The sequence below is a fragment of the Myxocyprinus asiaticus genome, chromosome 49 (genome assembly GCF_019703515.2).
Source record: "Myxocyprinus asiaticus isolate MX2 ecotype Aquarium Trade chromosome 49, UBuf_Myxa_2, whole genome shotgun sequence".
NCBI lineage: Eukaryota > Metazoa > Chordata > Actinopteri > Cypriniformes > Catostomidae > Myxocyprinus > Myxocyprinus asiaticus.
In genome coordinates, this window is record NC_059392.1 from 5,623,171 (window position 1) to 5,636,105 (window position 12,935).

Genomic DNA, 12,935 nt, shown 5'->3' on the forward strand with positions numbered 1-12,935 from the left:
GGGGGTCCACATAAAGGCTATTCCATATTGTAGAGCACATCTAAATGCGTTCAGCATGAGACACAAACATGCGACTTAAGGTTCATAAAATATGAAATAGCCTTAATTTATTGGGGGTTTTTTGGGAGGGGGGGGTTTCTCTCCTTTTCTCCCCAATTTGGAATGCCCAATTCCCAATGCGCTCTAGGTCCTTATGGTGGCGTAGTGACTCGCCTCGTGGCGGAGGATGAATCTCAGTTGCCTCCGAGTCTGAGACCATCAATCCGCGCATCTTATCACGTGGCTTGTTGAACGCATTACCGTGGAGACGTAGCGCATGGAGGCTTCACGCTATTCTCCGCGGCGTCCACGCACAACTCACCACGCGCCCCACTGAGAGCGAGAACCATATTATAGCAACCATGAGGAGGTTACCCCTACGTGACTCTAACCACCCTAGCAACTGGGCCAACTGGTTGCTTCGGAAGCCTGACTGGAGTCACTCATCACGCCCTGGATTCAAACTTGCGACTCTAGGTGTGGTAGTCAGCATCTTTACTCGCTGAGCTACCCGGGCCCCCCGCCTTAATTCATTGTTGAAAGCCGAGTATGGCTTTGAAAATAACATGTCAGGGGTTTTAATGGGTGTTTGTGGAGCTCAACTCAAGAGTCTATTGTCGCACTTGGCCTGCCACAATAGGCTCTTTACTGAAGACCCCAGACCAGATCAGGTTACTAAAGTAGACATTCAACATTTAGCAACCCTGTTAAACAGTGCTGGGGTGGAAAAAGGGGGCAAAATTAAGAAAAAGTGATCTATAGGAACTTAAAAAAGATGGAGGAAATCCAATCAGTCATTGGACTGATTTCGATTTTCATTTTTGGGTGAGCTGTCTTTTTAAATGCAAGCACTTGTGTTTGTGATGGAGGGTCTCGCCGGTTGATTTGTGTTGAATTTCGCTCCGTCTCCCATTAGGAATTCTTCCCCTCTGTCCCGTCCTCGTGTTTCTCTTCATGAATAAAACACAGGTGAGCTCAGTTTCTGGGATCGGCTTACACACACCGTCTTTATAAGGGGGGTTCCTGCCTGCTCGCTATACCATCGAGCCAACGGTTGGAGCATTTCCGCACATGCACACAGACACGAACAAACACTTTCCATTAGAGATTGTACCGCTCACTGTGTGTTTAACGACATATCAGATAATTCATTACACAATAGTGATTAGCAACTAAACTGAACAAGCCGATCGGTTGAGGGAGTTATGACTGACTGAAATGAAGCCTGTAATTGGGACTGCAATATTTATACTGAATATGTACAGTACTGTCCAAAAGTCTTAGGCACATAAGATGTTTCACAAAAGCATTTGTCTTAAGATGGTTATTTATATCTTCAGCTTTAGTGTGTCAATAGGAAATATAAATGTTAGACTCCCAAACATTCCTTTTGCAAATAGAAAAGATTAGAATAGAAGAACAGGGAGCCCTGCAACAGATGTCATAGCCCCCACAGAGCCCCCCACTGAACATCAAGTCAGTCTGGGATTACATAAAGAGACAGAAGCAATTGAGACAGCTTAAATAGATAGAAGAACTGTGGTGAATTCTCCAAGAAGCTTGGAACATCCTATCTGCCAACAACCAAGAAAAACTGTGTCCAGGTGTATCTATGAGAACTGGTGCTATTTTAAAGGCAAAGGTGGTCACATCGAATATTTATTTAGCTTTTTTTATGTTTACTGGACTTTGTATGATGTTAATTGATAAATGAAAACTATTTATTTCATTATCTTTGAAGACATCCTCACTATGGAACATTTTTCACAAGTGCCTGAAACTTTTGCAGATTACTGTATAAATATCTAGTCTAGGTTTCAGTGATTAAGAAAAATGTGACACGTTTTAGCCATGCAGATCTGATGTGATCTGATTTCACAGCATCTCTGAGGTGAAAACGAAATTTTCATATAGGAATATGGATGGCCGTTTTATTATTAAAGCTCCAGAGTGTGATTTTGCAGTACCACTGACAGCCTGCTGGTGGCAGCAAAAGCAGATTTCAGGCAGGCATCCATATGCAAAGTTTCCACTGGTTGTATTTGAAATAGTGTGTACTGCTCACTATATACTGCACACTATTTTTTTTTTTTTATATAGTATGTGAAACAGTACAATACATTTTATAGTATGCTACACTGTTGTCACATGCCCTTATCAGGGTGCATGTTTAATTCGGTCAGTGGCGTTTGTATTTTTAAATCCAATGAGTTAAGAAAGAGATGCAAAATATCACAGCTGATATTACTTCCAGTTAATTCTGAAAATTGAATCTCAAGTCGAGAGCATTCCATTGTGGGATACAGTATTCATTCAGGTATTCAATGCATACTGAAAATGCGTGTCCTATTTACAGTAAACATATATACTGCAGAGGTAGTAAGAGTACTGTGGTAGTACGCTATTCCCAACATATCCACATTAATAGACTTTTTTATCAGTCAAATTTTTAGCTAATGAAAACGGGGCTGTAAATGATAAAAGTACAGGGGGCATGATTATTATTTTATTTTTTTTTTAGCAGATGATTTAAATAAAAAAAATAATAACATTAAATTAATGCCTACAGCCTCGTTAGAAAATAAAAATGTAGTAAGAATCTTATTAAAGGGATAGCTGACTCAAAAATGAAAATTCTCTCATCATTTACTGACCCTCATGATATCCAAGATGTGTATGACTTTCTTTCTTCTACAGAACACAAATGAAAGAAGAATAACATTTTTAGAAGACTATATCAGCTCTGATGTTCCATACGATGCAAATGAATGGTGGCCAGAACTTCGAAGCAAAAAAAAGCAAATAAATGCAGCATAAAACTAATCAATACGACTCCTGTAGTTAAACCCATGTCTTCAGAAGTGATATGATAAGTGTGAGTGAGAAACAGATCAATATTTCAGTCCTATTAATTCTCCTCCCTGCCCAGTAGGTGGTGATTTGCATGAAGAATCCAAATTGCCAAAAACAAAAGAAGCACTCTTTGTTTGAAAGTGGAGATTTATTGTAGCAAAAGACTTAAATATTGATTTGTATCTCACCCACACCTATCATATCACTTCTGAAGACATGGATTACTTTTATGTTGCATTTATGTGCTTTATTGAGCTTAAAAGTCTAGCCACCATTCACTTGCATTGGTATGGATGATGAGAACATTTTAACTATTCCTTTAAGAACGTTTTGTATATCCGGCAGCAGGTTAATAAAAGTTGCAAAAATCAAATCTCTTTGGCTCTACGTGTCGAAGCACATGTGCTTACCACTAGGCCACCACTCAAATGATCCCGTCTAATTTTCACAATCTACATTTTAGAACGTTTTTTGCTTTGTTTCGTTGACTGAATGATTGACAACCATGTACACAACAGTACAACATTTTAAATGCAATGTAAGTCTATCCACTCAGTTTCATTTTGATTTGTGTCAAATTTAATATATTGATATAAAATAAAATGTATAAACATATTAAATTGCGTCAACTCTGACTTTAATCTATAACGATAAAATTATGATTAGCCAGTACAGAGGTCGGCAGTTTTACTTCACATTAAAGATGGCATGACACCATTTATTTGACAGCATTCAAACTTGCATACACATTTCCATTGTGTTGAAATACAGACAAAAAGAAACACAAAACTTTAAATTCCTCTTGATTCCGACAAAAAGGCGTAGAGGAAAAAGAAAAACAAACAAACAAACAAACAAACAAACTGATGATGGGTGTGACTGACTCTTCCTCAGTCCCGCAGAGTCCAAAGTCATTTTCTTTCGCACCTCAAAATACAAACCGTGAATGCTGAGCACCGTTTCTAAACTTCTTGGCAAAAAAATATTAAGTGCCCTAGTATGCAAAAACAGTCTGATGTGTGTTTTACTGGGGGAGGATGGCGTGTAGGTGTTTGTCCTTGTCGTCTTGGAGTTTATGAGATGATTGGAGTGTGCGTGTGTTACTGAGGGGGTAAGGGGATGCCGCGGGGGTCTGTGACCTGCCCTTCCTGTAGGTTTTTGACAAGCTGGGCGAGCCAGCGTTTGGTGGTGGAGTCGTCCTTTAGCACTTGAGCAAATGTGGTGTCCTTCAGCTGATCGGGCAGGCACTGACGCAGAGCTTCTCTCGCTCTGAGATAGAGAGAGAGTGAATTAGACACTACTGAATAGTGTACAAGTCTAACACCTTTTGACCAATGAATTTCAATAAACTTTCCAGTCGATTGTTTTTACTAGAAGTTTTTTTTTTATTTATTTTTTTATAATTTTGTTGAAATTGCACTCAAAGAAATATTTTAGAGCTGAGCATAACTAAACAAATGTGCTCACTATATACATTTCAATGACTTTTCCAATTGGAAATCACAATTTAAAAATGTCTTGATTTTTCCAGGTCTATGCAAACCCTGTGAAGTGTGAAACACACAAATAAACAATATTAAATACTAAATAATAATCTGAAAAAACAAACAAATAAACTGATAAATAAAAATGCAAATATTTAAATTAAATAAATAAAAATGCAAAAATAATTTTGTAATATATAAAGAATTAAACTAACTTTTAGTTCACTAACTAATTTATGTATAAGTCTCACACCTTTTGACCAATTAATTTCCATGACTTTTCCAGTCATTGTAATTACAATGTCTTAATAAAAATATTTATATTACTTTATTTATTTTCATTATTATATTTTTATATTTATTAGCTTTTAACCTACAGTATTTGTGAAGCATTCTAGGATACAGTTTTGTATGATAAAAGTTTATTACTACTATTATTTGGTAACACTTTAAAATAAGGATGTATTTGGTAAAATTAGTAATGCATTAGGTATCATGAACTAACAATAAACAATATAACTAAAATGCATTAATGTATTAAATATAAAACTTCTAATAAAAAACATGAATAAATTAACTTTGACTAAGTTTAATAAGTGCTGAATTGTTTATTGTTAATTGTTAGTTTGTGTTAACTCATTTAGATAAAATAATTTCATTAACTACATTTATTTAATAAATGTACAATAAATATATAACATTACATATATAAATAAATATTATAAATAATTAAAATAATACATCAATTTTTTTTTTTTAAATAAATGATGGGTTCATACTGCATTAACTAAAATGCATTAAATATGTTAACATTTATAACTTCTCATTTAAAAAACATATTAGTACATGTTGAAATAAACATTGACCAAGATTAATAATAATTGCTGAAAAAGTTTTGTTCATTGTTAGTTCATTTGAACCAACTTTAATTACAAACATTTACTAAATATATTACATTACGTTTATAAATAAATATTAAACTGGATAAATATCATTACTGGATAAGTTTTTCTTAAAATCTTGTTAATGAGAATAGAGGCCAAGAGAAGAAAATATTTTAGAGCTGAGCATTACTAGAAAAAATGTATATTCACTAATGGAAATCACAGTTTTTAAAAAGTTTGATATTTCCAGGACTGTGCAAACCCTGGTGTTAAGAGTGCAATAAAATAAAATAAAATAAAATAAATATAAATATATATATATATATATATATATATATATATATATATATATACACACACACACACACACACACACACACACACACACACACACACACACACACACACACACACACACACACACTATATTATATTCATTAATAATTTAAGGCTAAAAAAATAAAAGTAATAAATCAATAAAAAAATGTAAATAATTAAATAAGTTAAATAAAAATGCTAATATTTTATAACTTCATATTCAATGCATTGTTTCAATTTATTTTTAATTGTTGGTAACACTTTTCAATAAAGGTTGTATTCATTAACACCATTTAACGACATGAATTACCAATGAACTATACTTTCACAGCACTAATTAATCATGGTTAATGTTAATTTCAACATAATTTGAACTTAATACATTTTTTAAATGAAAACAGATGCATTTACAAACATTATCAAATACAACCTTATTGTAAACCATTACCATTTGTTTCATGTTCCAATGGATTATCCTGTTATCCATTTATTGATATGCATACATTTCAAAATGGATTGATTTAATCACTTTTTTATCTTCAACCTTCCTGAATTATAAGGTCTGTGCATCTCCTACAGTTCAGAAAGGAGCCAGAGAAACTAGAGAACTAGAAAAAATCTTAGTAAATACCTGGAGTTGTCAGAAAGACGTAAATAACAGCGCACGACGTGTTTCAGCAGGCGAGCGGAGGGCTCCTTAGACAACTGAAGAACCATCTTCCCCTGCAAGACACCATCAAAAAAAACACATTATAATCCTGGAGCTTATAGATCCAATGATATACTTAGAAACACCACCAATCAAGAGCATGAGAAAATCACATTCCCAGAAAATAGCCAAACAATCAGAGACATTCTGAATAAACAACAAGAAATGTTCAACATTTTTAAATGAGCTGATCAGTTACACTGCTTGAACAACAAAGCGTGAATAATATCGAAAGCACCAGTATCATGGCGACGTGTGAGAAGCGTTCGTAAGTCTGGCAGATATACGCTAGACCCGTGTCATCCAGAAGGATCTTCTGAAGTATAAACGTTGCCACCTGAAAAGAAAACATAATTATGAAAGAGGGACAAATATGTCTATGAAAAACAGATGCGACTTGCAACTTGAAGACAATTGTTGAATGTACAAGGATTTGTACTTAAAAATGATGTTATTGTCATACCGTTTTAGAAAGCTCGCTGCCAGACTCCATGATGCGCAGACAGAGAGGTATGATTTCAGTTGTCAACAGGAAGTTTATCACCTCCTGTTCGTCGGTTTTCACCAGCGCTCCTACAAAACCACAAACATTTCAGTTTACTTTTCCTCAATTCTTGAACGTATTTTTAGGTCAACGTTTTCCGATGCGTGTTTCTTTTCTGTATTGACCGGTTTACTTACCGATAACTCCGAGACTTGTGAGCCGCAGGTATTCGAAGGGTCGAGTTTTACTGACTGTGTGCAGGAAGGGATACAGAAACAGAGGGATGTGAGCTGCCAGGAAAGCCGAGCTGAGGAAGAAAACAAAAAAGTACAATTAAGAGAAAAAGCAAAACAAACTGCCTCTAAAAGATGCCGTGTCTCTTGAAGTTTATATTTCCTGTGAGTACATAGAGTTACCGTGTCTCTACATGGGACGCCACACACTGCAGCAGTGCTAAAGCGTTACACACTCGATTAGACTGATGTGCTGTCAGTGTCGGAGGGTTTATGGATGGGTAGATGTTCACAATCTCCTGTAAAATAAATCATAATGTAATCTTATTCAAACTCTATACAAGAGAAGTCATTTCTGGGAGCTAAAAATCACGATCACTGACACGCACCTGAAGTAGAGCCGCTATGGTACCACACGAGTGCCACAGCATCGGGGCCAGATCCGCCACAGACTCCCTCTTCTTGCTGAGCTCAAGCAGGGCGTTCTCTCTTGTTTCAGGGCTGGACAGCTCATTGATCCACTGATAGATCTTCTCACGGTCCACCTGTGCAAGTCCCACCGTGGTTACAGTCTACAAGGACAGAGAGATGTACAGATGAAAATCGAACCTTTACAAGATACCGAAGGTGAAAGGATAACATACAGGGCTTCTGAAGAGGAACCTTTCTGTTACTAGGTTTTAATACGAAATGTATTTTTATAATAATTACAATAATTATTTTTTTTACATACATTTATAATAAATATACATTAAATTCTACTTGTATAAATATTCTAAATAAATTATTATCTTAATATAAATATTCATTTTTATTTATTTATTAACGTTCCACTTATTTGGGAAGCATTCTAGGGTACAGTTTGTATGATAAAAGTTTATTACTACTATTATTTGGTAACACTTTAAAATTAATATGTATTTGGTAAAATTAGTAAATGCATTAGGTATCATGAACTAACAATAAACAATATAACTTAAATGCATTACATATGTTATCATATAAAACTTCTAAAACAATAATAATAATATATATTCAAATTAACCTTGACCAAGATTAATAAAATTTTTCTGTTAATTGTTAGTTAATTTTAAATAATGTAGTTCACTATTTTCATTAAATAAATGTACAATAAATATATAATATTACATTTACAAATAAATATAATAAATTATTTATTAAAATAACACATCAATGTCTATACATTTTCATATTTTTTTCATTTAAAAAAAAATGAAAACACTTTAAAATAAGTATGTATTTAGTAATTTTAGTAAATGCATTAGATATCATGAACTAACAATAAACAATATATTTTACAGCATTTATTAATCTTGTTTAATTTATGAAATTACAATTGTTTATTGTAAGTTCGTGTTAGTTAATACTGCATTAACTACAATGCATTAAATATGTTAAAATAAAACTTCTAATAAAATTTTTTGAAATTAACATTGACCAAGATTAAAAATATGCGCTGAAAAGAGTTTTGTTCATTGTTAGTTCATGTTAACTATTGTAGGTAACTAATTTTTATTACATGCAAAATAAATATACTACATTTTTAAACAAATATTATAAATTATATATAAAAATAATAAATCAATGTGCTTCTATAAATATGCATATTCCATTTATTTTTCATTTTAATAATGTTTTACTAACTTTTCACCTATTTATAAAGCATTCTAGGATACAGTTTTGTATGATTAAAGTTTTACCAGATTTATTTGATAACACTAAAATAAGGTTTTTGTTAACATTAATAAATTAGGTATGGTAAACTAACAATAAACAATATAACTAATGCATTAAATATGTTAACATATAAAACTTCTAAAAAAGTAATAATAATCATATGTTTAAATTAAACTTGACAAACATTTTTTTTTAATTGTTAGTTCATGTTAACTAATGTAGTTAACTAATTTTCATTAAATAAATGTACAATAAATACATTAAAATAATCCTTACATTTATTTAAAAAAATGAAAACACTATAAAATAATTATGTATTTAGTGACATTAGTAAATGCATTAGGTATCATAATAAACAATTTATCTTGTTTAATTTATATAATACAATAAATATATTCCATTACACTTAAATAAATATTATAAATAAATCAAGGTGTTTCTATACATTTTCTGATTTTTTTCATTTATTTATTTTTAAAATATGAAAACACTTTAAAATAAGTATGTATTTAGTAATTTTAGTAAATGCATTAGATATCATGAACTAACAATAAACAATTTATTTTACAGCATTTATTAATCTAGTTTAATTTATGAAATTACAATTGTTTATTGTAAGTTCATGTTAGTTAATACTGCATTAACTACAATGCATTAAATATGTTAACATAAAACTTCTAATAAATAAATGTCTTAGGCTAATACATGTTGAAATGAACATTGACCAAGATTAATAATAATTGCTGAAAAAGATTTGTTCATTGTTAGTTCATGTTAACTAATGTAGGTCACTAATTTTTATTAAATGCACAATAAATATATTACATTATAGTTATAAATAAACTATTAAAATAGAAAATCCAAGTAAATCTTTTTTATAAATGTGCATATTTCCATGTATTTTTCATTTGAATATTTTTTTTACTACTATTATTTGTAACATTTTACAATAAGAATGTATTTGTTAACATTAGTTAATGCATTAAATATCATGAACTAACAATGAACAATATACTGTACAGCATTTATTAATCTAGGTGTATGTTAATTTATATCATTGCAATAGTTCATTGTAAGTTCATATTAATTCATGCTGCATTAACAAAACATAAACAAACTTCTAATAAAAAACAGTCTATTAATAAATGTTGAAATTAACATTAAATGTTGAAAAAGTATTGTTCATTCATAGTTGATTTATGTTAGCAAATACAACCTTAATGTAAAGTGTTAACTAATATTTTTACTGTACTATTACTATTATAAAGCATATATATGGTATCATATATGGTGTAATAATGTATATATTGAATATGAATTATTCAAATCACCCACACTGATGGATAAGTATTTAAACGCTTAATAATACTTCATTTTTGCACACGTACGCAAACCTTAAGATTAAGATTATATAAATAAAATAAATCTATTTGTTTTAGTAACTGACTCTATTAGCTTGAGCTCAAACAGGCCTCAGCTCCAGCATGCACCAAAACCTTCCCCAAACTCACCGCTCCTGTAGCCAACATCCTCCCTATCACTTTAGTGTGATCTCCAGAGTTAAAGTGAGCTCACTGTTTAACAAAATAGAGAAATAAATCGGGTTTGCATGTACAGAGAAGCTAAAACACAACAGTCCACCTTCCGGTCCTGCTCCTCCTTCTTCTGCTGGAGTTGAAAGCGGGTAATGACGGATCTAGTGCTCATTACTGCCCTCTATAGACTTTATTCAGAGGTGCACCCTTACTCATGGGAGCCCCATCTTTCATTTTGAATGGGAATGACAACGAGGCTGTGAGGGATAGCTCCTAGATCACGTCTGATTTTCCACAGCTCATGATGTCGTCTGGAAGTTTTTTTTTTGTCCACTGAATGTTCTTGAAAATATGTTTTTTTCAATGTTTTGTCCGTGGAACGATCCAAAAACACTTTAACTCTTGTGCGGGACATTTTTGTCTTTTTCATTTTCATTTTTTTGAATCATTTTGCCAACGGGGAATTTTGATATTTCAACCTCAGTTCCTATAATACATCTATAATACACTGTGTACACAAAATAGTTACACTCATGACCTTAAAGAAAAAAAGTCCCCATTGAAACCCATTAAAACTGCAATATTTGATCCCAGTGCCATTAAAGCATTAAATCATGAATTCTATGATATTATGCTTTCATTCCGGAGCCCTGGCTTCAAAATTGTAATGTTTGATATTTTCCACCAGATGGCGCCATTTTCCTCATGTTTAGCCTATGGAGCAAATACAAGCTTTTTTCCTATTTTCTGTTTGCTGTATTATAGAGCATTGCAGGCCAATTGAATAAATGATGCAGCTAAAATTGTGTGGGTGTGTTGGTATGGATGTCAGAGTGTGTTTTGTATGTGTGTGTGTATGTGTGTGTGTGTGTGTGTGTGTGTAAAAACAACAGTGGTATTATGTAAACAAACTGGCATTTAAAGGGTTAAAATCGTGAAAATGAATGAATAGTTGGTAGTTGGTTAAAAAAATCTAAGTCAGTGAAAGTGGAAAATAATATTCATATATAATATTTTTATGTTGTGAGTTTTTTTAAAAAAAAATCTGACACTGCACAAAAAATAATAATGCATTAAAATCAATGTTGTTGATAATCATTGACATATCCAAGACTGTTATAACCCCCATATATATATATATATATATATATATAAAAACAACAGTGGCATTATATAAACAAGCTGGCATTTAAAGGGTGGAAAATCCTGAAAATGAATGATATTTGGTAGTTATGATCAGGACTGATGTTGGTTAAAAAATTAACTCATTGAAAGTGGAAAATAATATTAATATATAATATTATTATGTCAGTTTTTTTGACGCTAACATTTTTACAGCCTCATTGTCATTCCAGTCAAAAATCAAAGATGGCACTGCTGTGAATAATAAAAACTTAACGGGTGTATGGTATAAAGCTGTATACAGGTCCATCAATCCATCTTCTAACGAAGCCTGTTATTTGTAGGGTCACGGGTAGTGCTGGAGCCTATCCCAGCTGTCTTGGGCCAAATGCAGGGAAACTCCCATCATAGGGCAAACACACACAGACATACACATTCACACTCTCTCCTATGGGCAATTTAGAATTTCCAATTTAATTAACCTGCATGTTTTTGGACTGTAGGGGGAAACCCACACAGCACAGGGAGAACATGCAAACTCCACACAGAAAAGTCCTGGGTGAGACGGGACTCAAACTGTGTGGGACCTTCTTGCTGTGAGGCAACAATGCTACCCACTGAGCCACCGTGGCTGTATACAGGTCATTACATCTAATTAACTGTCTGGAGTTTTTTGTCCATTGGAATCTTTTTGAAAAAATTTTTTCAATACCCAGCAAAAAAAGAACGTACCTCTAATGTTAGCATTTGGTTCCCACTTGGATATTTTTTTAGGAACCAGTTCCTAACAGTAACTCCACACAGTAACAGGCATGCAATACTTCCCTCTTGTAAACTAGATTTCATAGTGTACAATAGAGTTCAATTACCCACTCTCAATAAACAGCTGATTATTTATATCTGTCATACCAGGAAAACTTTGATGTAGTAATCCAGAAATCACTTTATTTTCTGTGTTAGTTAAACAGTCCAAACAGTACAGATGCAATGAAACTCAAAGTGTGTTTCCCGATGAAGTCACACACACACACACTATACACACATATTGTAAGTGAAATGCATGATCCTCTTTGGATACTTTGTTATATGTTATTCCTGTTAAGGGAATTATAAAATTAGTGCAGTCCTCTGAGTAGCAGGCTAACAGCTTAAAGTTAGTTTACAAATGGCGGTTGAAGACTCCTTGCGTTTCTCAAAACTATTTGTGCGTCATAGGTTTTTGACAAATCACAGGCTGCAGCACCTCCCACAGTCCCTATACGCTACAAAAGTATTTTACTACACCGGAATAGGAGCTAAAAATGTCCCCTAAAACGGCTTTGAGGAACGATAGTTCCTCAGGTGTGAAAGTTATTAAAAGTTCTAGTCCCGGGTAAAAGTACCTAAAACGGGCTTTAGTACCGCCAGTGGGAAAGGAACTAACGTTCTAGAAATGTTCTCTTTAGGTTCTAGAAATACACAATGACTCTCAGCCAACACTTGAATATATAGACTATACTAATTGGCTGAAATATTCGCCATTTTACAATTCAGTACAAAATTTGTGCATTTGTTCTTATTTTTATTATTCCATCAT

The 12,935-nt window shown here is 32.8% G+C and overlaps 1 protein-coding gene across 1 annotated transcript; it reads right to left on the reverse strand.

Annotated features, from left to right (window-relative positions):
• Positions 1-3,589: 3,589 nt before the first annotated feature.
• On the reverse strand, positions 3,590-10,367 carry cnot9 (CCR4-NOT transcription complex subunit 9). The gene is made up of 8 exons (XM_051693530.1): positions 10,214-10,367; positions 7,394-7,576; positions 7,188-7,303; positions 6,969-7,078; positions 6,751-6,860; positions 6,526-6,624; positions 6,210-6,301; positions 3,590-4,161 (listed from the first exon to the last, which is right to left on the reverse strand). Exons 1-8 carry the CDS (start codon positions 10,229-10,231, stop codon positions 3,993-3,995), a joined length of 897 nt encoding a protein of 298 aa, XP_051549490.1. The 5' UTR covers positions 10,232-10,367; the 3' UTR covers positions 3,590-3,992.
• Positions 10,368-12,935: the final 2,568 nt, after the last annotated feature.

Coding starts and splice junctions, on each gene's coding strand:
- cnot9 (XM_051693530.1), bottom strand. Junction 6,625..6,750: donor GCAGCGAGCTTTCTAAAACG/GTATGACAATAA, acceptor TTTTCTTTTCAG/GTGGCAACGTTTATACTTCA. Junction 6,302..6,525: donor CACACGTCGCCATGATACTG/GTGCTTTCGATA, acceptor GGTGTCTTGCAG/GGGAAGATGGTTCTTCAGTT.